The sequence below is a fragment of the Daucus carota genome, chromosome 2, assembly GCF_001625215.2.
Source record: "Daucus carota subsp. sativus chromosome 2, DH1 v3.0, whole genome shotgun sequence".
In the NCBI taxonomy this organism is placed as follows: domain Eukaryota; kingdom Viridiplantae; phylum Streptophyta; class Magnoliopsida; order Apiales; family Apiaceae; genus Daucus; species Daucus carota.
The window spans coordinates 12,605,692-12,630,808 of NC_030382.2; the positions used below are offsets into that span (position 1 = coordinate 12,605,692).

At 32.2% G+C, this 25,117-nt stretch overlaps 2 protein-coding genes across 2 annotated transcripts; both read right to left on the reverse strand.

Annotated features, from left to right (window-relative positions):
- Positions 1-8,800: 8,800 nt before the first annotated feature.
- LOC108208481 (vesicle-associated protein 1-2) lies at positions 8,801-11,773 on the reverse strand. Its single transcript, XM_017379015.2, has 8 exons — positions 11,596-11,773; positions 11,448-11,518; positions 11,218-11,299; positions 10,804-10,919; positions 10,469-10,630; positions 10,345-10,389; positions 9,244-9,321; positions 8,801-9,024 (listed from the first exon to the last, which is right to left on the reverse strand). The coding sequence occupies exons 1-8, from the start codon at positions 11,645-11,647 to the stop codon at positions 8,917-8,919; spliced, it is 714 nt and encodes a 237-aa protein (XP_017234504.1). The 5' UTR covers positions 11,648-11,773; the 3' UTR covers positions 8,801-8,916.
- Positions 11,774-12,751: 978 nt separating this feature from the next.
- LOC108208249 (phosphatidylinositol/phosphatidylcholine transfer protein SFH11) lies at positions 12,752-15,875 on the reverse strand. Its single transcript, XM_017378768.2, has 11 exons — positions 15,379-15,875; positions 15,163-15,262; positions 14,824-15,090; positions 14,617-14,694; positions 14,160-14,261; positions 14,004-14,053; positions 13,723-13,831; positions 13,512-13,592; positions 13,288-13,422; positions 13,155-13,196; positions 12,752-13,082 (listed from the first exon to the last, which is right to left on the reverse strand). Exons 1-11 carry the CDS (start codon positions 15,861-15,863, stop codon positions 13,029-13,031), a joined length of 1,503 nt encoding a protein of 500 aa, XP_017234257.1. The 5' UTR covers positions 15,864-15,875; the 3' UTR covers positions 12,752-13,028.
- Between the last annotated feature and the right edge of the window lie 9,242 nt (positions 15,876-25,117).

Sequence of the window (25,117 nt, forward strand, 5' to 3'; positions counted from 1 at the left end):
GAAGATGGAAAAGTTCAGAAACCCATGTATTATGTGAACAAGGTTCTACATGGAGCGGAGCTCAATTATTCGCTGATTGAAAAGTTTGCGTTGGCCATGATGACAGCCTCAAGAATGTTAAGACCTTACTTTCAGTCTCATAAGATAGAAGTCTTGATAGACCAGCCTCTTCGTAATATCATGCATAGCCTGAAGGCTAGAGAAAGGTTGATCAAGTGGGCAGTAGAGCTCGGGGAGTTTGATATTTGATACAAGCCACGAACGGCTGATAGAATATATTTTTATATATATTCTATATGATTTTATTCTCATATTTAATTATATTTTGCACTGATTTGGATATTTATTTAATATATTTTCATGTTTTATTGTAGGGAATAACAAATTCCAAGTTGAGAAGGATTAGAAGCTAAAATAGCTATTTTGTAGGTAAATTCTATTAAAATTCGGATCTATTGGGTTCTACTGGATTTCTGCACTGTTTGGGTCATATCTTGAGTTCTGGATGTCAGAATTGGATGATCTTACAGCCCACGCGAAGCCCTCACAATTCTCTTTAATTCTGATGTGGTTCAAGAAGCAAAGTCCAATCAGAAAAGCCCAAAAACAGAGCAGCAAAGAAAGTTACGAATTTTGACAAAGAATCCTACCTTGCTTGGAAATTCAATTTGTATATTGATTTTAAAAATATTAGAATTATTATCATTATTATTATTATAGAAAGAGGATCAGATTTTATTATGAGAAGATTAGCATTAGAATAGACATGAGTTACATACGCTATTTTACAGAGGGTTAGGTTTTCTTCTCCATCTCTGGATACTTTGTTCTAGACATATTTTTTTCTCCATTAATATAAGTTTGAGGTATTCCCTTTTCATCTCTTGTTTGTTTGTTAATGTTTTATATGGCTCTCTTCATTACTTTTGTTGCTTTAGTCGCTAGTATGTGTGAGTAGTTCCATTCTAGGACGGAAGGGGAGCCATGTTTGCACCATTATAATGCTTTATTTTCATTAATGATTTAATGGGTAATGTCGAATTCTAGTCTATATGTCTTGATGTTTGATCTGTGTAATTGGCCAATATCATAGATTGATTGTATGCAAATAGGGGTACAAGATCGAGAGATGTACTTACTAGAGGCACACATAAGATTAGCGGGACTGAAATTGAGTGCGAAAGTATCAATGGATTCCTGAGAGCGTTAATGCTTGAGAGAGACTAACAATTGGTCTAATTACATAACTTGTTGAATTATTATATGAATAGCTAGTTTTGGTGTAAGCACGGTGAACCTGAATTGTCCTAGACTTTAATTAATTGATATAAGTCATCTTTATATTGCATTGTTTAGTTAGTAAAAATCTTAAATATTCGTTTGTCTTGTGAAACAATTTGTGATAATCGGATTAAGATTATTGAAACTTGTCTCCCTATGGATTCGACCCGTACTTGCTAGTGTCTGTTTACAACAGGCACCGTGCACTTGCGGTAGATATAAATTACACATCAACGACAGTCAAAGCTCAGGCTCTAGCTAACTTCCTCGTTGAATGTACCATTAACAACCAGGAAGTCGGGGGGATAGAGGACAAGGTCGAAGGGCCTAGTAAGGAAGCAAAGCCTAAAGAATATTGGTTACTATTTTTTGACGAAGCTTCAAAAACAAAAGGTAGTGGTGCAGGACTGGTGCTCCAGAGCCCTGATGGCTTCATTGTTGAATATGTTATTAAATTAGACTTCCCCTACTAACAATGAAGCTGAGGATGAAGCCTTGATAGTTGGACTAGGTTTGGCTAGAACCCTGAGGGTAAAGAATTTGAAAGTCTGTGGAGACTCGAAACTTGTGATCTTTCAAGTGAATGGTGAATTTGAGGCACGGGAAGAAAATATGTTGAAATACTTGATGATCATGAAGGCTCAGATAACACATTTTTAGGAATGTCTAGTAGAGTATATACCTAGGGAAGATAATACAAAGGTTGATGCCTTGTCATAGTTTGCTCCCTCGGATAACGAGGTCTGTTCGGGAAGTGTTTATTATCAGGTTCTGAAAACCCATGCATCGATCCTAGGCAAGTTGCTCCAATCAAAACAGGAGCTGCCTGGATGGATGAGATTAAGATATATCTTGAAAATGGTCATCGACCACCTTATGTTGATGAAGCACAAAAGTTGCAGTTAAGAGCTCTTAAATATGTACTCATAGAGGGAATTATGTATAGGAAGTCGTTTGTAATCCCTTACCTGAGATGTTTTAGGCCGGATAACGTTCACGAAGTCCTTAAAGAAGTTCATGAAAGTGTGTGCGGCCAACACCTTAAAGGAAGGGCATTGGCTCATAAGGTCACTCGCCTTGGATTATATTGGCCAAATATGTTGAGGCATGCTCAAGACTATGTGAAGAGGTGTGATCATTGTCAAAGGTTTGCACCAATTGTACGAAAACCACCTGAGATGTTGACATCCATTAATACCCCAATCCCTTTTGCATTGTGGGGGATGGATATTCTTGGACCGTTCCTACTGGTTAGTGCACAAAGAAAGTTCATGTTAGTGGCGATTGATTATTTTACTAAGTGGATTGAGGCCAAACCTCTGGCCATGATAACCACCAAAGAAATGGTTCATTTTGTATGGGAAAACATTATATGTAGGTACGGGATACCTCGAGTCATGGTGATAGACAACGGAACTCAGTTCAATAATGCTGAGTTCAAAAGTTATTGTGAAGAATACGCAATCGAACTGCGCTTTACCTCAGTAGCCCATCCTCAAGCCAATGGACAAGCTGAGGTGGCTAATAGAATAATCCTTGATGGACTAAAGAAACGAGTTGAGAAAGCACAGGGATCATAGGCCAATGAATTGCTCCTTATACTTTGGGCATATCGAACAACCTATAAGGTCTCGACTGGAGCTACTCCTTTCAAGTTAGCTTATGGAGCTGAGGAAGTGGTGCCACTTGAAATCACTCATACTTCATCCAGGGTCCAACAATATGAGCCAGAAGCCAATGAGGAAGGAATGAGACTCGCACTTGATATGATCGATGAAATTCGTGATGAAGCACATGCTAAGGTTGTGGAAAATCTGAAGCGGGCTTCCTATTAATATAACCTTCGATTTAAAGAATGATTTTTCCGAGAAGCGGGCTTCCTATTAATATAATCTTCGATTTAAAGAATGATTTTTCCGATAAGGAGACGTGGTACTTAGAAAAATTGAAGCTTCAGGTGTTGGTCCTAAAGGAAAAATGGCCCCAAATTGGGAGGGTCCCTATCAAGTCAAGAATGTCACATGCCATGGTTCAAACAAACTACAGACCCTGGAAGGAGTTGAGTTCCAAGGAGTTGGCATGCAACCAACTTAAAGATATATTATATTTGATATCTATTCGAAGTTAGTAGAAGCATTATAATTAGAAAGTAAGATCTGTAAGCTTTTGCTCTTTAATTTCTTTGTAAGCAGCCAGGTGAATTTACATGGGAAGTTCGTAATATAAAAATCCTCAGGTGGACAAAACAATCCACCTGAAATTTTTGAAAGACCTTATTCTTTACATTCCTGTTTAGATTTAGTTACACTTGTGCTTGGATACAATCTAATCTACACATATTTTAATAAAAAAAATTGTAGATTTTATTCATCCCCCTTCTACGATCTAACTCATTATTTGCATTGTCAAATAATACCTAGTTATCCCTTTTTCTGACCAAAAGTTTATGAGAGTTTCATTCTTAAACTCAATGCCATTATCTGACCTCATTGCTCTAACAGGGGCCTTTGAATCAAGCTCTATTCTCTTGATATGATCAATAACTGTTTGGGGAGTTTTATCCTTATAGAATGCAAGAATGAACCCATATATATTAAATCATCTACAGTAACTAAAGCATATCTCCCTATTTCAATAGACATTATATTCACTGGACCAAATAAATCCATATGCAGAAGTTGTAGTGGTTCAGTGATGCTATTGAGGTTCTTGCTTTTGTATGATGCTCTCTTCTCTTTCCCTTTCTGGCATGCTTAACAAAGTTCTTAAGAAGCAAACTCCAGGGAAGGCAAACTCTCACTAGAATTCTCTTGACCAGAGAGTTCATAGTTTTGCAATTAAGGTGTGAAAGTTTCTTAGGTCATAGCCAGCTATCTTCAGATAATGCCCTTAAAGAAAAACAGTTAATATCATGTTCAGTTCCAGAAGTTAGATCAACTATGAATAATTCACCTTTTCTTACACCACGTAGAGCAAGACGGACCTTTAATATGATTTATCAAACATGTCTCCTTTTCAAAGTGAATAGAGAATCCCTTATCACAAAATTTACTGATACTTAGGAGATTGCGTTTGAGTCCATCTACTAAAGAAACATTCTCAATGATAACATTTCCAACCTTCAAATAGCCATGTCCCATAGTCTTTCCTTTGCTATTATCTCCAAAGGTGACTAAAGGGCCAGTTTTCTCTATCACTTCTGTCAGTAGGTATCTTTCTTCAGTCATATGCCTTGATGCTCCACTGTCGAGGACCCATATAACCTTCTCAGCTTTTCTGGCTCCATGCACCATACAAACTGATTCTTATCAGGTAAAACAACAAAGCCTTTTGGAATGACATCTGCTTCCAATTTGGCTCAACTTACTTCCTTGATAACAATCATGTAAACCTCTGGTTTAGACTTAGGAACATAAGTCTCCTTCCTGACACGAGGAGGAGTAGTTGTCTTGGCCCTAACATGCTTGTGATTTGTGTGTTGTCTAGGTGATGTGTTTCCAGTTTCAGCATGTATATTCTTAAAACAAGCAAACATGACATTAAAAGCACATTGCATATAGTTATCAAAACCACAAGGTTTATGGCATGCATTTATAATAGGGTTAGCAGGCATGTCACTCACAGAAGTTGGAACATCAACATATTCTACTATAATTTTATTAACAGGTTTGTAATTCTCAGTAGAATGGAATCTATTGTCCTTGTTCTTACTATAAACAAATTTATTAGGTTTGTTGAACTTTAACTTTTTAAAATTGACACCTAAGCCAGCTTTGATCAACCAAGAATTGCCCTTAACTTTAATTGGCTCCGGAGGTGTCACTGTCTCATCCTTCTTCTCATTGTTCTTATCCTTTTTAAGATCATCCTGTTTAAGTTCATACTTAATGATTAGAGGTGTATCTATCAGTGGTTCAACTATTGAGGATTTAAACAGGGGTTGTGGGGAGTCTTTCAAAACAAAAGAAATTCCCCTCTCCTCAGCACTCTTCTAATTAAAAGGAGTAATCTTACTATCCTTACCTATATATCCATTATAGTCAAAGCCTATCCTCCACGGTTCTTTAATATCCTGTTTGTCAGCTAATTCTTTAAAGATGGATGAAGCATCCTTGTAAGCATGACATTTCACTTTCTCTTCCTTTAACTGAAGTTTCAAAACAGCCTCACTCTTCTCAATAACTCTGACCTTGGCATATTGTAAGTCTAAGTCTCTAGTCAGTTGTTCAATTTTAGGCTTCAGTACTTTCATCTCATTCATTTTAAAGTCATGAATCTCTATTACTAAAGCATTGTTCTTAAGAGTGAGAGCTTTCACTTTATTTCTAGCATCATCCCTCTCTAATCCTAATTGCATAAAAAGTTTGGGGCATGTAGGATCAACCTGAAAGCTTCTACAGCAAGGAGGTGATGACGGTTTCGATTTATCCATTAGAGCAAAGTTTCTAATCTGCTCTTCTTCATCACTATCTGTATCATCCCAGTCTTTTCCCCTCGGCTAGATATAATCTACTCTTGAAGCCTTGATTACCAGAAGTCCCTTGATGCTTCCTTACCAATGCATCATACTTCTGCTTCAGCTCATCATATGAATTTTTCTCCTTTCCTTAACTTTTAGGTTGTTTGCATTCAGTCGCAAAGTGACCAGGTTCACCACAGTTGAAGCACTTGAATTTGTTTATGTCTACTAGACCTGTCTTTTAGCCTCCTTAGAGCATCTCCAATAGTCCCTAACCCACTCTTAAATATAATATAAATTATTGGCTCTTAGTGATTTAAAGTGGGTTCAACTCCAACAACACTCCTGATATTCACTCCTTACTTTGTTTTTATATTACTAAAAGTAAGTAATTATGTGCATAAACGTACAAAAGAAAGTGGATGGAGTGAGATGTGTGCTTACAAGTTTATTATAAAATATTAGTTAAGAGTGGCTAGTAGCTCTTAAAAGTGAGGAGAGAGAGAGGAGAAATTTAGTAAATTTAAGAGCAACTAAGAGCCTATTGGAGCAAGCAAAAATATTATTCTCCTCAAATTTCAATTTAAGAGCAACTATAAAGAGGCTATTGGAGATGCTCTTAACTTGTTGAAGATGAAGAACCTCCTTTTTGAAGCCTGCTAGCAGCTGGTTTATATTTGTATGAGGGATTCTTTCGGAATCTCATGTTTCCAAACTTCTTGGCAAACATGCAATTGTTCAAGTTCCTCCATAGTATAGAATTCATCATCACCATCAAAAGAAACAGTGGGTCCAACAAATTCCTAAGTCGTCTGACTTCCTCAGACCGTTCCTTGATTATCTCTAGTGTGTCCCATATATGTTTAGCATTTGAACAATTGACCACATTGTTGTACATTATAGGGTCTTGAGATTCCACCAGAATGAGCTAGAGACTTATATCCAAGTTAAATTGCTCATTCTCTTCATTAATATATTCAGAATTTTCTTTTGAAATGGTTCTATGAGGGATCAACGTACCATCTTCTTCCTGTGCTAGAATCACGTTCATCAGTGTAGTAGCACCTTTAGTTAAGACGCCAGTGTATTTCTTATTTGATGCCCGAAGAAACAATAACATGTGGCTTTTCCATAGGCCATAGTGTACTTTGTCAACAGGTGGTATTTTAATGCTGGTGACTTTATGTGTATTCATGTTGAAGAATTTAAAGTGAAAAGTGTTTTGGATGAGATAATTTCTCTTTTACAACCATGTAACTGATTCTTCAGATGTGCAACCCTAGCAACTAGGGTGATCACAAAACCGTATAAACCTCCGCAACCACACCACTGCACCACACCATACCATAAAACATGGTTTATAATTTTCATGTTGGGGATTGAATTTTTCACAAATCTCACCGTCCGGTGCGGGTTACAGTTTGACATATTACTAGAATGGTTGAAATCGCACCTCACCGCAGTATAATAACATATATAAATGTTTTGGTAATTGTTAAATATAACTATATTATAAACATATGTTTATTAAATATCTTCAAATAATAGTTATTTATTATATTATATACATATGTATGTTAAACATCTTCAAATAATGTTTTAGTAATTGTTAAATATAATTATATTATATACATATGTATATTTATATACATATATAAATGTATTAGTAATTGTTATGTATATATTTGTTAAATATCTTGAAATAATAGTTAATTATTATCTTACAAATCTAGTATTTTGATTATACCAAATTTTTATAAAACCATTATTTTATTATAACATGTCTTAGTACTCATTATTATTATATTTACGATATTGATTCTATTTTTTTAGTTATTGTAACTCTAAAATGATATATCATATAAATTCATTATTAAAAATATTTTAATTATCATGTATTTAAATTGTATTCATCATTTCAGGAAAAAAAAGTTCTTAATGTACAAATCGCACCAGATGTACCACACCGCATTTTTATGGTGTGTTTTACACTATTTTTATACTAGCGTGGTGTAGTTGTGGTTCAAATATTCAACCAAACCACATATACGGATTAGTTTGCGGCTTTTGAGAAAAACTGCACCGTCCCCACCACAATCATCTCTACCAGCAACCACACTTGCCACAATATTTCAATAAAGTCAACCAAAAACACCGCTGCACTGCCAAAAAGAAGGATAATAAGAAAATAAAAATGAAACAACTAATATTTCAAGTTATTTTTATTCGGCATTTCATCATACATGTTTGTCAACAAAATTAAGAAAATCAAATCAACCATACTCGTCACCGGCAATAATACTGTAACCCGAAATCAACCTATAAGTCAAGTTCTTCAAAAATTACATCAATGTTGCACTTTCAGTTACAAAAGTTACGGACCGTATTTTCGAAAATGAAACTTAATATATAGTAATTTTGGAAATAAGTTTCAAAATAACCATATTTTAAGAAGTACTTTTAAGAAGATAGTATTTTGAGTAATTTGCTTTAATAGTTTGGATTGGGTTATATTTGTACTTCAGATGGTCAGTGACAAAGCAAACATTTTAGAAATGAACTTGACTTAAGAGGTGCATAACATTCTATATTTGAAGCTGGTGTCAGAGTATTGCAGAATGTTGAATTAACATTGAGATTCATGCGTACTATGATTTGTAGAAAATTTTCAATCCGATGGTATTCAAAATTTGTACCTTGGTACATTAAAGTACGTTGACGAATATGATCCAATATGTAGAGATTTGTTTTTATGTATAATTGAACTTAAACATGAGTAAGTTACAAGCATTCAGATACATAAATTCGAATTTTCGAATTTACAACTATAGTTCGAAAACCTCATTAAAATTGAACATGTAAATGAGTTTAAACACAGCATGTTCCTAATATGAAATGATTCCCTTATTAGATTTAACAGAATGCATTAGAATTCAGACATCAAACCATGCTGAGAAAACAAAACTCCCACAACATTTTGCAAGGTTCCCAGGCACCAGCTACATCTCAATGGACCCAGCTCAACCTGATCATATATATCTAATGCTATTTTGGGTGGATTTAAAATACATCTATCAATGACTCTTGTATGTTCTACATCAATAGTTTATGGTTTGAAAAACAATCGGAATCGGAAATTTGAAATTTTCTTATGAATACAATACAAATGGCTATGTTCACTTCATCAGGTAGCCCACAAGTACGCTAATCAATCCAACAATTGCCACAAACTTGACAGAGACGCCACCTTGACTTCTAGTCCCACTACTATGCATCAGTAGTTCCTACACCAAGGCGATTCCAAATGGGTTATATTAATTATATCAACGTATCAATGCTAAAAGATCTTTTTTGTGGCCTTAAGATGTGCCAAAGAGATGTTTGGTTAATTAGAAATAACCAAAATGTGTTGTTTAATTGTTACTATGTTCTCTTCATTTCATCTTTTTTATAAACCAGAGATATAGATCATATAACAATTAAAGAATCAATAATCTTCTTACCAGCTCCTGTCGAAGCTTGTTACCCTGTTGAATTGCAGTTGTTTTTTCTTCATTTAACTTCGACATAAGAGTTCGTACCTAAATTTTATGTTGAAGGTAAGTATACCAAATTTATGCAAATTAAAGATTACACTCTTGATACATTTAAGTGCTCTGAATGTATAAAGCCGCTACCACATGAGCTCTTGAAATTATTTCACAACACATTACAACATATAGATCACTAATTTGTTGATAATCAGTTGCATCATGGTTTTCGTCTTGGTCTGATGCAGTACTAGTGATGAAATCTAGGATTTATAGAGAAGAACAATAAAGAAATAGATATGGTAGATTAAAGTTAAAAAATATACTAGCCCTGAGGTGAGAAAACCGCATAAGAACTAATAAATCCGTTTGCCCAACTTGAAACACTACAAAGGAATAAAATTATGAGTGTTCATCAAAATCCTATACATTCAATCATATACACGCCACTGTACATTATCCCGAAGACCTGCTACTAGACAAAATAAAACTTCACTGCAGGTTCTATATGGCAAAGTGACACAGAACAAGTAACATCATCAAGTAATAGAAGTCAAAAACAAAAGTCCTTGATAACAAGCAAGATACCTTGACATTATTGATACATGAACAATTTTCATGCAACATGAACTCTTCATGTTCCCACTAAACTTGTATACCATATTTGACACTAAAACAAAGGTCCTAGAATCATGATTATAACACACAAAACTTGCACGAGTAACTAAGGAAAGTTTTCAGTCAGACACCTTAACAAAGTTTAAGTTATTATGATCAACTTAGGAATTCCTAGTTGAGGACTTAAGGATAAATAACATGTTCATTAATCATTGATAAAATGATGCGTCAAAATGCTATACATGAAAAGTGTCATGATTTGATCTTTTCAAATGTCTTAGCAAAACAAGAGTTGTGTTATCTTATAGATATGATATATCCTAAACTACAGTTACAAATGTGCTTCATAATATAAAAGAGAGCATGACGACTTTACTTAATGAACCTTTTCACTTTTTCTGATAGAAACAATGTACTAATGAAAGTAATTACGATGTTGGAGAAGAACTTATTTACCTCAGGAGATTTGTCAGGAGAATCAACAAAAGATCTATGTGATGCCTACACAAGCCAATAAAGATGTTTCCCGATAAGTATCAATACAAAATGAGCCCAAAAAGAGGTGAGAGGAAGAAAAAACCTTCACCTCAGACTGGTTCCTACTCCCCAAATCCATGTTTGATGCCCTTGGTGAAGATCCTTCTTCTGATCCCTCTGTCACAGATGATGGTAGATTGGAGGGAGCTACATATACCACTCTCAGTTTGCACTCCTCGACAACATGCCCAGCTTCCTTTGAAAACTATTGACATAAGACAAAACTTTTACTAACAACATAGAATAATAATTCATAACAGAGGATCGAGTATAAATGACATTATAAGTCTGCATTTTGAAGTGGGGCTGAATAGGATTGAACGTTGAAACTAAGAAATTTTATCTAGATTACACATTCAGTAAGTTACGGGAACTTACCATTTCGGGTGTAATGTCTTTGGCATCTGCTCCAGGACTTGCAACAATACTTTGAAGGAGAAATTTGTCCTTACATTGCATGTCAGGCGGAGCCTCTTTTTGTGCTTGCATTGTAACTATAAAACGACATTAATCATGATATTCATCTGCTTATTGGAATTAGACAAAAATCTTTATGAAAAAACAGTATTCGAGTAGCACCAATAAGCCTCTAAATATATTCCTTTGGCATTATAGGCGTTGATCTCTGATAGTGTTTAAACCAATTCGGTTGTTTATGGTTAAAAGTTCCTCCAATTCTAGACAAAAGCTCAAAAGTTTAACAAAATTTACCAAGTTATAATTTATGATTTTTATAGAATAACCATACAAACAAATCGAAGTTGTCATCAACAGAAAATTAGCAATAAGCACCTGTAATATCGCATGTCGATCCAGGCTGAACAACACCAGTATTGGGACGGACACAATACTTTTTCGGATTCGTTGTCTTCACCTGAAAAATCAAATGCAGAATATGTATCAGAGGTCCCAAAACATTTATCAAATAACTATAAAAATCAAACACAAATAAATATTTCTTCACATGATCATCGGAAATATTTGGAACCCCTAACATTACTCATGCATTTAATGTTCCGTACCTTGAACGCGACATGCTTATCCGACTTATTAAACAACGTGAGGGAAGAAGAAATTTGTTTCTTGAGCTCGACTGCAGAAAAAATATATTAAATGTACTAATATTATATATTATGTACATGCACGTAAAAACAAATCGGCGGGACTTACAGGCGAATTTGAGCTCGCGAGGTTCGATGTTCATAAGTTCTCCGGTGCTCATTTTCGATACCTGAATTGATCGGCTAGAAAATCAAATCAAAGATGACACAAATTGATCCTTATTGTTGTGTTTGTTTGGAAAATCCATATTAATTTCATTCGAGGATGATCCGGGAATATCTTGTAAATATATTAATATGGACACACGTATAAATTTATATATACGGAGAAACCATGTGAGAATTTTTGATGATTTGTTTGATTAAGTTTGATGTAAGGCCCAAACCTCTTTTAAGTTAGTATTTTCAATTTATCAGGATATATTATTATTACTCTTATAATCTAGAATTTGATATAATACAGTTTAAAATTCATAATAAATTTGATTTTGATTTTGATTATTATTATTATTTTATAAAATTATATTGAAATTGTTCAAGTAATAATAGACTTTTATATTAAATTTTTTGTTAAAATATACGAAATATAATTCCATTTCGCCCTACTCTCGGGGTTTTGAACTTTTTGGAAATCTTGTTGATGTACATTGTACACGCAAAGAGAGCAGACAATTTTCCACAAGACATGACATGAAAAGAAACCAAAATTATTGCCAGGTAAAAACTACAAAATAAATTAAATTAGTAAAAAACAATTACAAAATAAATTAATCTGAAAGAAATCCAACTTTAAATCCTTGAACCTGACGTGAGAGATTGTTGCTAAGTGATCAAATTCGAGGTACAAAAAATCACATTCATAGTTGTCATAGCCTTTTCACATTCATTTTCCAATCTTCTTTGAAGAATGGTCAGCATATGACTGTCATGTTTGTCATGTTGTTTGTAACTTATTTTTTTTACCCAGTTTGGTATTTGTAACATATTCTTTGTAACTATAAAAAAGATCGATAATCAGAGGCGAAATTATAATTTGTTGTAATCTATTTAAGAAAATACATGATATTTATTTTGACTATTTTTTCCGCCACCACAAATAAGTTGAGTCACGCTTCCTATCTCTCGGACATTTCTTTATACTTTTTCATTTAAATGTCCTTACCAATATTTTACGTTACAAAACATTATATATTGTCCAATATTTGTTTAATATTCATGGGTGCCATCATATTTCCACTTGTCTTCGTCTCTTTTTTTGTCTATGAATCTGATCAAGTGCCATAAACATTTCATTATGTGATCAAACAAATGCATAAGTAGATGTCTGGGACAATGCCAATACATGATCAGAATTACAGAAGCTGTAATTATCAGAATTTTGCACACACACTAATCTCAAATGTGTGAACAATTTTGTACTGTTGGCAAATACACTTTACTTCTAGTAATGAATAACACCACTCCATAAGGAGCCTGCCTTCAGGATTCAAATCGGATAGTGAAAAGCCACTGCATGACAGGAGAAAGGTTGATCTTATAATTTTAGTTGAGCTTGCTTAGTAGCTCTTCCATGTGCAGGCCAAGTCCTCTTAAGACCTGAAACAAAAATATAGTTCATATTTCTTTTTCTTTTTCAATCAACTATGATAATTAGCTACTTTTACTCACCGTCTTGGTTCCCTCAATCGATGTTTCCAGCATCTGGATTTGCTGTTTCCCCATAAAAAAAAAAAAAATTAATATCGTGTAGAGATTTGGCAATGAGAGGCGTGTTAGATGGCTAATTTTAACACATTCTCACCGTTTTGGCATCTTTGAGTGCAGTTTCTAGTGCTTGCAGTTTTGAAAGCAATGGCTTATCAACAACGCTGAAGTCCTCCGGATGTGTATTCTCTTCTGGGATTGTGTCATTTACGTCTTTAATATAAATATTATCCTGCATTGAGTAAACCAGAGGGGATTGAGAAGTAGCATCAGCGTTTTCATAAGAAAATGAGGAAGAATCTTGTCAAGTCTGACTATTACCATATCAGATTGCATTTTCTCATTGGTGGTCGCAACACTACATTCTCCATCCTGTATATGTTCTTCAGTATCGATCATCTCCTGAAAAAGAAGATTTCTCATTTGTATTAAACCACTTAAGGCTGCAGAACTGCATGTGTGAAGTTTACGTCTGCTAATTATTGATTGTCGAGTACAGAGGATTGATTCATTGAGATTCCAAAGTGAACACCTGAAGCAATCTCGTTATTTCTGGATCATTCCAGGGTCCTTTATCACTGAAATGGCATCCCCCAAATTCACTACATGTGCAGTTTCCGCCCAAAAAGGTTGGCAGATTACTGAGGAATTGATTGATGATCAATGGTCACACAAAAGAACTGGTAAGGTAATAATGATCATAAATATAAAAGGACCAAATCAAAAACATCAAGTCCATTATCTACACAGGTCATATACATGCAATCTGCGGAACAGAAATTCATACAGCAAATTTTATACAGAAGAAGTGACCTTGGATCAATAGCTTCCAGCAGCTTACTTTTGTAGTTGCCCCCAAGTACCTGCACTTGTCAAAGATACCTCGGTATTACTAGCCGAAATTTGTGTTTATGGACAATACAGTAACAGTAGTGAAAGTAAATTTTTCATGACAGAGAATATGTTTACTTGTATCTTCCCCAGTGTCCGGGCATCAAGAAAAGCTTTGACAACTTTCCAAAGCGCTCTAAATCCAGATCCAGCATTCACAACAAAGACTTGATGCAGAGTCTAACAAGTACATAAATGGTTAATAAATCTCGTTAATGACAAAGCAGAATAAATACCATGCTAAAGAGCTCATAAGCTGTCAAAACTATTTGTTCCTCAGGTAGGAGCACTAATTTATGGTCAGTCAGAAATTATTCTGCAGATCAGAACTTCTCATATGTTTGATATTCTGAAATTTGTTAAATAAGTATCCTAAAGATTCGATTGTCATTTGTCGTTAATGCCAATTATATATCTGAACATCTGCATAGTTATCTGATGAAGCTTAATCACGGTGCAAATTTTCAACACCTTGAGGTTAAAAAAATAGAAGCAGAAAACAGAAGGTAAAATATAATGTCAGTATTCCACATACCCCGGGATAATAATTGCTATCGATCTTTTGAAGTTCCATGAAGATATTTCTTGCAGGTTTCGTAAAGTTGGACATTCCCTACATGTAAGGTAAATTTATATTAGAGTTCGGAATACATACAGATTAAAAAATTTAAGGTCTTCACTTGACCTATCATGTATGGTTCTGTTAGAGTACTCGAAAGAGTGAAAGACAGTATATGTTTACCACGCCTTTGACATCTAAAATGGTTGTAGATGAAGTTATATGCTTCTTTGCTGCAATGGAACACGAGGGGAACCTCTGATTCAATGTTTTCTCCTGTTCGCTTACATGATACTTCAGGAATTTTTCAGTAGTCGTTATTTGCAGAAGGGCGTTAAGATCTACTAATCCTGTCTGTTCAATATATACAGGCCTACCACATCGATCAACTCCATGATATCCATGAGGGTAACATATCTTCAACTCCCTATACTCTTCAAATTTGAATTCCTGCAGTATAGAAAGATTTTGTCAGATATAAACGTCGTGTTCACATAAAATTTAAATGCGCGACATATTCACCTTGCAAATTGCATCAACACCATATTCCCTTCTCCATTTGATATAATTTAAAAACGCTTCTTTTGCTTTTGTCAGATCAAACTCCTTCATACGTAAAAATCTGAATTTATAAAGAACATTGTCAGACTACATTGCCTTCTGAACCAAAATGTGACACAACCTCTGCATTTTAGAAACAGAACTCATGTCACAGTTTAGAATGTATTGAAAACATACCTTAATAGGGTGTAATAATCAGTGTGCTTTTGCAGAACTAGCCCTTCAAGAGAAAGCATTTTGCGTAAAGATTCAACAAAAACTTCATCTTTCGAATCATGAGGCCCTTCAAAACCATGTAGTACGGTTTGGCTCTTTTCTGCTCCCTTCATCATTCTATGAAACTTCAATGAATAAAATGTTATCACCTTAAGTATAATATCACAGGACAACCTCCTATACTTTTCTCGAGAGGCAAAAGGCCTACTAGGCTGAGTGTTAGAGCATATAAACTTGCTTGATTCCTCACCACCCTTGCCCTTTTTCGCCTTAAAAATATTCCTGATTTTTTCCATCCGACATCCTCGGGTGATTTTTGGCTCTATAAAAAGATCATTCCCAGTGCATAAGGCACAAGCAACAACAGAGTCCAGATATTTGCCGGCTAGAATGGAAAATAAACCTGTGATCAGGTAAGTGGTTGCAACAGCTGTAGAGTCCGACATGATCGAATTTCCAAATATAAATAAATTACAGCATGAATAGGAAGACGCGTGAATAGAGGGTGAAGCAAAGAATCTAAGCATGAGATTCCATGCTTTATATGATCACCAATGTGGAATCTGGAATTTTAGTATATTTGAATGTCAAGGAACCGCCAAAAGTCAGTTTACTGGAGCATATTGGCATGAAAAATGTTTCTTGCTATATCACTTCAAGATTACTACTCCCTCCGTTTTCAATATTTGACGTTTTGACTTTTGGCACACATCTTTACGTGAGTTGACTAAAAATTATTATTTTTAATTGATTTTTTTTGTGAATTAAAATTTTGATTATATATTTTTATTCAAAAAAAAATTTAAAAAATAATAATTTTAACTACTCGGTCAAAGCACTTAAAAATACGCGCCCAAAGTCAAAACGTCAAATATTAAAAAACAGAGGGAGTATATCGAGATTAACAGAAAATTGTTTGACCACTATTTATATACCAACAATAAATAATGCCCATTTAATTGTGCTCTAACTATACTAAAATAATATTTCACACACTTTTAAGTTCCGCATAAGATAGATTATACAAATACGTGCTAAGCACTAAAATAAAAATTTATAGGTTTGACTTATTTTGATTGACTCTCATTTTTAATATTGATAGACTCCCGACATATACAACAACCACATCAACCAAAATGTCATATACATATAAAATTTAATGCAAAGCATGTGCTTATGAGTACATATGAGACAAACCTGTTTTTACGTGAAAGACACTCTACTTTGTTTCCGTACCATCAATTATCATATAATACAAATAAAAATTTATCATTTCGAACTCCATATTTTTTGAGAGAGCAATGTCAGATACATAATCAATAGAAACATTGTTTGACAGTAGCTTTCAGACATGGGAGTTCTTTTTTTAAATACCTGAATACCTCCGTGTGACAAAAGGTCTAACTGCATAATCTGACCTAATTTTGCCAACATATAAGCGATGGGGGGCGTTTGGGTGAGTTTAAAATAAGTGCTTTTTGCATAAAATAAAAAAATGAAGTAGAAGTCAGAAGCAAGTTAAGACTTATAAGTGATTAAACTGTTTGACAAATAAGCAGAAATCCTGAAACAAAAGCTAGTAATCCTAACTTTTTTTAAAGTGCTTCTCTACTTATTACACAAACGGTACAAATAAGTGCTTATAACTTATAAGCCCAGAAGTCGGCTTATATTTGCATGCCAAACACCACCACGAAGTGCTGTTAATTGGACCCTCTGATAGTAACAGTCAGTTTACCAATCATAACTTTGACACAGCAAGAAGACTGAACAAGAAACGTAATTCTGCAATGGCATCCCAGGTTCCCATTACTCTACGTCTTGACATTAATAACTGCTGCAAAAAAGAATCCTCTGACGTATCTTGGACACTTCATTTTCTGTGTGCTTCCTGGGGATTGGTAACTCTTGGACTCCTCGTAATCATCAACTTCAACCTGGTTACATACACTCCCTTTTACATGATCCCTTGAGAAAAAATTTATCAACAATCTTCCAAGTTCCAAATCATCTTTTTTTATTTGTCATTTACAACATACCATTTTACAACGTCATGGCCTATTTTCTCTTTTCGCCATTGGACCCTCAAAAAGTATGGAACGGTCCTGGATACGAGCAGTCAGCAGTCGTTTAAACCCAAAACGTCAAATTAAACATCGTATGATGCTAAATAAAGCTCACCACCCTATCTCATAAGTATCACAGAAAACATAATATTTAGACCTTGGTTAAACTTAAAATAAGTGGTTTTTGTTTAAAATAAAAAAGTGAAAAAAAAATTAGAACAAAGTTAAGACTTATAAGTGATTAAAATATTTGGCTATGAAGCATAAATCATCAAATAAGAAACTAGTATTCTCAACTTTCGATAAGTCATGTAAAACAGTACAATTAAGTGCTTTCAAGAAGTCGGTCCTTCAGTCTGGCCAAACACCCCGTATACTCCGCGTCTCCTCAGTTCTTGAGATGGGAGGCACTACACTCACACACATTTTTATGCTTTTATCGGTTTATTTTCACGAATTATTTCATTTAAGATAAAAATTTAATACTTAAATACCAAATTTTAGAAATAAATTATGAAACTACTTTGTATATAATTTAAAATGCGTGACATTTAATTAAATAATACTTTTTTGAACTATAAAACAAATAATTATATTTTAAAGTTTGAATCAAATAAATTTTTAAGGAGCATTAGATTCAACTAACGCTTGTTTGTATGGTGTAGTTAGTTTATTTGCTAAGGGCATCTCCAACCATCACTCTAAACTTCATATTTCTTCACTTTTAACTTTATAAATAGAGTAATCCATCTCCAATCATCCATTACTCTATCTTTACATATAAAGTCATGCATTATCCTACTCTATATATGAAGTTGAACTTGAAGATGAAGCACAAATTGCTTTATTTATAAAATGAAGTAATGGTTGGAGATGGAATAAAGATATAAAGTGAAAAAGGTGAAAATGAAGATGAAGTTGTTTATTTATAAAATTGTAATTGGAGATGGTCTATGAAAGTCAAATTACGTGATTTTAACATATATTGTTGCTTTGTAGAAACAATCAAGTCAATATGATAAAAAAAATAAAATTTTGAACAAATCATTTTGTTGAGGTTTCATCATTTATATAATATATTTTTTATATTATTTATTTCATTTTGGAACTTTTATACTGTATTTGTTATATAATTTTTTTAAAAATAACTAGTAATATTTATAGTCCATTATTGACATAGCACTAAACTTCCATTAAACTCGAACTGACGCAATATAATTCGTTTATGAAAAGGTTATATTACAGATCAGTCTGGAGGATTCGGTAAACATAAACTGATTTATCTTATTTATAAATATAAAATTTATATACATCATATATTTATCTATGACTCATAAAATCAATCGATGATTGAATTTGATTTAATATAATAATGTAATTAATATAGATATCCATAATAGAATGTTGTGGGACTCTCTTGTATATAATATATATATAAATCAGTAAAATGATTTAGATATTCATAATATCTGTTTTATAATTCTCTCGATGTCATTCCTCGATGTCATTCGTCAGAACTTATTCTTGAGTACCTACACTTTCTTGTTTTTTTTTTTAAATGAGAATAAATCTCAACGAGAATCGTCAATTCACCGTGATAATTTTTTCATTCAAGAAAGCTTATTATCTAACCGTCGTACATGCAAGATGACCGGGAAAATTTAGACAATAAAACTTTAATGTCAGAAAAGAAAAACTGGTTTTCTTCCAAGAATCCTGAAAATAAAACAAGAGAAACAAGAAGAATATAGGTCGATATATTCAACAGATTATATCAAAATATTCCCACAATCATGAGTTCATGATTGAGACAATTAAGCTCTTAATTAAGGCATAATAACTAAATATTAATGGCCTTAATTAAGACACAATTAAGGCCCTCAAATAAGGCACAATTTACGCCCTCAATAAAGAGGCACAATTTACGCCCAACAGGCACAATTTACGCCCTCAATAAAGAGGCACAATTAACGCCCTCAATTAGGAGGCACAATTAGCGCTTTTCTTTCTGAAACCGGATCCCATCCCGAAACCGCCGTCACCGCCACCATCGGCCACCAGCGCTATGTTATCGGTCAAGTTACCTCGTCGTATGCGAAGCGAACAATGAAGCGTCTCATTTGTAACATGAAAAATCGCCAAAAACACCAAAAATCAAACAAAACACAAGGATTAAACAAACAAACAAATACCCACAAACAAACAAGATTAAAGTCAAACACCTTTTCGCAATTCCACTCAAAATAAATCAGAAAATGAAGGTAACAAACAAAAAAACAAAGAGATACCTGAAAAACAAAGTTGCAATAACAAGTATTGCCAAAATTCTCAAGACAAAATAACGTTTGCTTTCGGGAAAGTGATCGCCGAGAGTTTTCTCGAGTTTAGATCCCGTAGCAATATAAATATGTTATTAGTACAACTCTATGTTTAAATACCTATACTTAATCATATGTATATTAATATATTTTGTTTATCATTGCCTTCTATTAACATTTGATCAATTATCAGTTGGTTAATATATCGATAATCGTTTGGTCGAACATTCGTTACTTTGTTATTATTTTAACCAACAAATAGGGGGAATTTTATCTGCATTCGACAAAATGATAAATTTTTTAACAATTTATACTATATTTATTTTCTTCTTTTTCATTTTTTTAGTGTTCAAAAATTTGAGCAACTCGATAGATGACTCGGACCATGAGCTAATTTTACATTACAAGCTCGATTGAGAGTCTAACTTTGTCAGATTTTTAATAAAATGAGATGAGAATTTAGTTTAGTGATTATAATTATAGGGTTTAACTATAAGCGATTAATGAAGTTGATCTCAGATAAATAATTTTATAAACTAATTTATTAATAGCATTTAATATTTTTTATTTAGATGAATTAATTAAAGAAAATTTTGTAAGCGGAGTCATTAAGAAGTGACAAGTGTAGTTAATATGTGTGTATTCATTTTAGAGATTACTCCCTCCATCTCAAATTAGATGACCCTTTTGAGAAAAAAAATTATCCCAAAATAGTCGAGCCTCTCACTTTTCAATGGATATTTAGCAACAATTTTCCATTCTCATACTCGTTTATTTATCATTTCCAATGTACCACCAGCTAATATACAAAAGAAGTCAACACAATAAATATAGGTAAAGATGAAAAAAGAAACAATCATTTAATACTCCTTAATATGTGTGAAATGAGCAAAAGGCTCAACTAATTTGGGATGGAGAGAGTATCAATTAATGACAATTAATATTTTATATATAATAAATGAAGTAATTGATGGCACTTTTGTAATTATATCTTAAATAGGGTTATAATCGATATTGACGAACAATTTCTTGACAACTTTTACTCTTGGTTGCCATTTAATATACATAAGTAGATAAGTAGATAGATATATATTTTGAATAAGTTAAATTTATTTATCAAAAAATTGGTATGAAATAGGTTGAAAGAATGTACAACTGAGAGAAGGTCAAAGGTTGTTTGTATATTTTTTATTTCCATACTTTTTTCACAATGTTAAATTATTTTTGTCAAATTTTTGATTTAGTTTGTATAATTCAGTTAGTCAACAACAAACGTGTCAGAATCGGATAATCAAGCCTTATAATTTATGAGCTTTGGATGTCTTCTTCTCTCATATGGGCTCAGAAATGGTATGCGCATCCTGTGAAAATTAGAAAGGGTTATGAGGCCTTATTTAAGCACTACTATACTTGAGACTTGAGAGAGAGCCCAACAGATAGAGGAATCCCGCACTCTTCGCCGAGTGTTCACATCCAGAGAAACTTACGCTAACAATCATTTTTTTTAAAGTGCAATATTAATAATTTCATATGCATAAAAATTGTGACCAGTAAAAATCATCTATCTCAATAAAAAGTAAAAATCATCCACACCAACAAAAATAGTTGTTGCACACGAGAAAGACCGTACAAAATAATATAATTGGATTTTGGAGCGTCCCAAAATAAAATTTGAACTAATGCTACATTATATAATGGTTATAAATTTATAATCACTGTAATAATTACTAGTAAACAAGTATTAAATCAGAATTAATAGTGGAGCACGAAGAATGATATGGCATAAGCTTAAATTTATAAGCTTATCATCAATATTTACATAGTTTTCACGTAGATGAAATGAACTGGGGAACATGTAATGAAAAATTATAAAATTATTTGATGAAAGAAAATTGCATGAAAAAACATATACTAAAGATTAGTAAATTTTATTTTTTGTGTTCAAAATTATAAAAGAAACATGATTAAAGAAGTAAAATGAGTATTTTTATTTTTAAAAAAACTTGAGGGTTAGATTTTCAATTAAGATAGTTTGGAATAAAATAGTCATCGAACAAATATATAAAAATTATATACTTGTTCTAAATTAGCTTCAATCTAGAATATAAATTTTATTTCATTCACGTCATTCTATTTCATCCAATCCATTCATTAAGTATGGCGTGATATCTCGTATATGGTTAATTATTATACATTTCAATGAATGATATTTTATAATATTTTGATCGAGTACACGGTCAAATTTATAATATCTACCTACTTATATATACTAGCCTTTAACCCGTGCAAAGCACGGGCGCTTATATAACTCATAATTTATTAATTATAATTTAAATCTTAACACCATTTTATTAGTATTTTAGTATTAATAATTTGGATTTTAGTTAAATTATATTAACCAACTGATTATATCTTCTGACGGAAATTTAACTTTCACAATTTATTATCTATCTATAATTATTTTTCTGATATTAATACGTGATAGTTTATTATTCAATTAATTTTAAATCAAGATTTTCATATTTCATATATCTTCATATGTTACGTAATGGTTCGTGTTTGTAATGAAATAGAACACGTTAGAGTTAAATTTCGAGTAGAATACGTTATAATTAAAAAGTAGCGTCTTTAATTATTTATATGTATTTTAGACAAAAGATATTCAAAATTGTTTATTTATAATTAGTTATACTTTTATCTATAAATTTTTTTTAATATTAATATATGTTGTTAACAATAGTTTCATCTTTTTCAACTAATTATAAATTATATTTAAAAAGATATTGATATACGAGTGTTTTTAGTATATGAAACTGTTTTAGACTTTTAGTTTTAGAGGAGAGTACCAAACCAAATTCTCATATATATAAAAAAAAGATGTTATTCATGAGGCTCGAACTCGGGAGCTACACAAACAATTAGTTTATTACTCAATAGTAGCCCAACATGTCAAGCCTAATAAATTACCTAACTCCGAACCTGAGCCTAACTCCGAACCTAACATCTTCTCATATATATAAAAAAAAGATGTTATTCATGAGGCTCGAACTCTGGATCTCTCCAATACAAATACATCACTCAAACCACTTGAGCTACACAAACAATTAGTTTATTACTCAAAAGCATTAATCACATACTTTAAAACTTTTGTATTTATATTCGTCTCAATATCTTATTTATTTGAGATGAGTTATTATTTCAGTTAAGTCTCATATATTGTTTACATGATAGATTAATATCTATAAATTAATTATTTACATAAATAAATTTAAAATTAAAAAATTAAAAAAAATATGAATAATCGGGTTCGTGCCATGATTCGGATTTCAAAAAATAGATATAATTCGTATTCGAATTCAAATCTAACTTAATAGTTTAAACGAGCACCGATACAATATTATAGAAATTTTAAGTCATGAATGTGAGAAATAAGTACAAAAACTGAGGTTTAAGCGAGCATCTTTGAAAGTAAAAATTGATGGGCTTTCAACATGGGCTATGTCATATTAATTTCTTTTATTATAAAAGACAATTTACAAAGAGATTACAATATTTTGGAGAACACGAAATAAGGTGACTGAAAGAATATTCCTATGTAGAATATTTTTTTATTTTAAACTTATGAATTCAGAATTTGATGTGTAACTAAATCTTTTTTTAAAAAAATTATAGATATAAGGATAGTGACAATACATCAAATTTGGTGTCGGAAAATATATCTAAATGATATAATTTTGATGATATATGTATTTGAAATACTATAACTTGTGATATGAAGGTGAATTTAAGGAAATTTTATATTGTTAATCAAAAGTCAACCACATAATAATAAAACGCGTTTACGAGAACTACTAAAAAAATTTGAGTTATAAATTTTACTTTGTTAAATAAAATAACACAGAGAAATAAGTTATATATATTAAAGTCTTAAAACTATAATTTTTAATATGCCATCATCCAATATATAACATACCAGTTAAATAAAATGATTCAAACTACAGTTAAATTAATCATTTACAAATTAAACTAATAAAATATAATTAATTCTGAACCGGATAATCTGATGCGATACGGTGAAACTAATATCTGGTTAAACGGGACTAGAACAAGAATAGTTTTTTCATGATTCAAAATATCGAATATATAACTTGATCTTTAACAATTGAACATGATATGCCACATTGATCACTCCTAATAAATACGAGTATCAAAATATTAAAAATGTGAGTTTGCACAAAGCTAAAAAAGTAACTACACGACTAATTGAACTAAATATTTTATGGTTTTATGAACTTCATGATGCCTAACTCATATCTACTCTCTTTTTGCTATTTGAAATTCCATAAAATCATTTGTTTGAGATCTGTTTTATAACGATTACATGAAAAATCATTAAAAGTCTTAATAGACAAGCTCAAAAAACTAATTATAGAAAATTAAAATTTTATAACAAGATAATGTTATAACATACTGTATCAAAGTAATATTCATCAAATATTTTTAAATTAACAATAAAAATATAATACATTGAAGTACTATATACTCCCTCCGTCCCAAAAAGAGTGAGCTGGTTTGACTTTCACGGAGATTAAGAAAAATGTAGTAAGTTTAGTTGAAAAGTGCGTAAAGTGGTGGGACCTACCAATATTTAATAATAGATTTGAGATAGTGGAGGAAGATAGTGGGTGTAATAGTGTTTATATTATTATAAAAAAGAGATAGTGGAAGAAAGTAGTGGGTGTAATAGTGAAAAGTAGTGTTCAAAAATAGTAAGTATTGTAGGTTCATTCTTTTTGGGACGTCCCAAAAAGGAATAAGGGTCACATAAAATGGGACGGAGGGAGTAATTGATATGAAAAATAAAAGGATAAGACACATCAAAGGTGTCACAAATTTTTGGGGTGCAATTATATGGTTAGTAGTTCAATTGATACTTTTATAATAAAATAAGGTACGTGTCTTTTTACGTACAACACATGTTTCAATTTTTATTTATACAAAATGTGTGCAACATATGCTAAAAAGAATGTGTTGATGATCTGCTCCATCATGTATCACTTTAATAATTATGCAAACGTACGCTCAAAAAAGAAGAAATAAATGTAGGGCAACGCGGACCACACATCTTCATTTAATCATGATTTAGGATATCGTAATTCACATATCAAAAACAGGTTTTTATCAAAATCATGGTATATTAGTTGAAATAATTTAATAATTTCAACAATAAATTGCAGATTCTTTTAATGAGGTATAATATATTTAAAATTTAAAATTTCAGTATTAATTTCGAATATAATTTTGAACATTGATAAT

Excerpts from the sequence above, each read along its gene's own strand:
- LOC108208481 (XM_017379015.2), bottom strand. The coding sequence starts at position 11,647 with ATGAGCACCGGAGAACTTATGAACATCGAACCTCGCGAGCTCAAATTC. Across the intron at positions 10,920-11,217 it reads ATCGACATGCGATATTACAG|TTACAATGCAAGCACAAAAA; the intron begins GTGCTTATTGCT and ends GTCGTTTTATAG. Across the intron at positions 9,322-10,344 it reads CTCCTGACAAATCTCCTGAG|GTACGAACTCTTATGTCGAA; the intron begins GTAAATAAGTTC and ends CATAAAATTTAG.
- LOC108208249 (XM_017378768.2), bottom strand. The coding sequence starts at position 15,863 with ATGTCGGACTCTACAGCTGTTGCAACCACTTACCTGATCACAGGTTTA. Across the intron at positions 15,263-15,378 it reads GATTATTACACCCTATTAAG|ATTTTTACGTATGAAGGAGT; the intron begins GTATGTTTTCAA and ends TTATAAATTCAG. Across the intron at positions 13,593-13,722 it reads AAATAACGAGATTGCTTCAG|GAGATGATCGATACTGAAGA; the intron begins GTGTTCACTTTG and ends CTTCTTTTTCAG.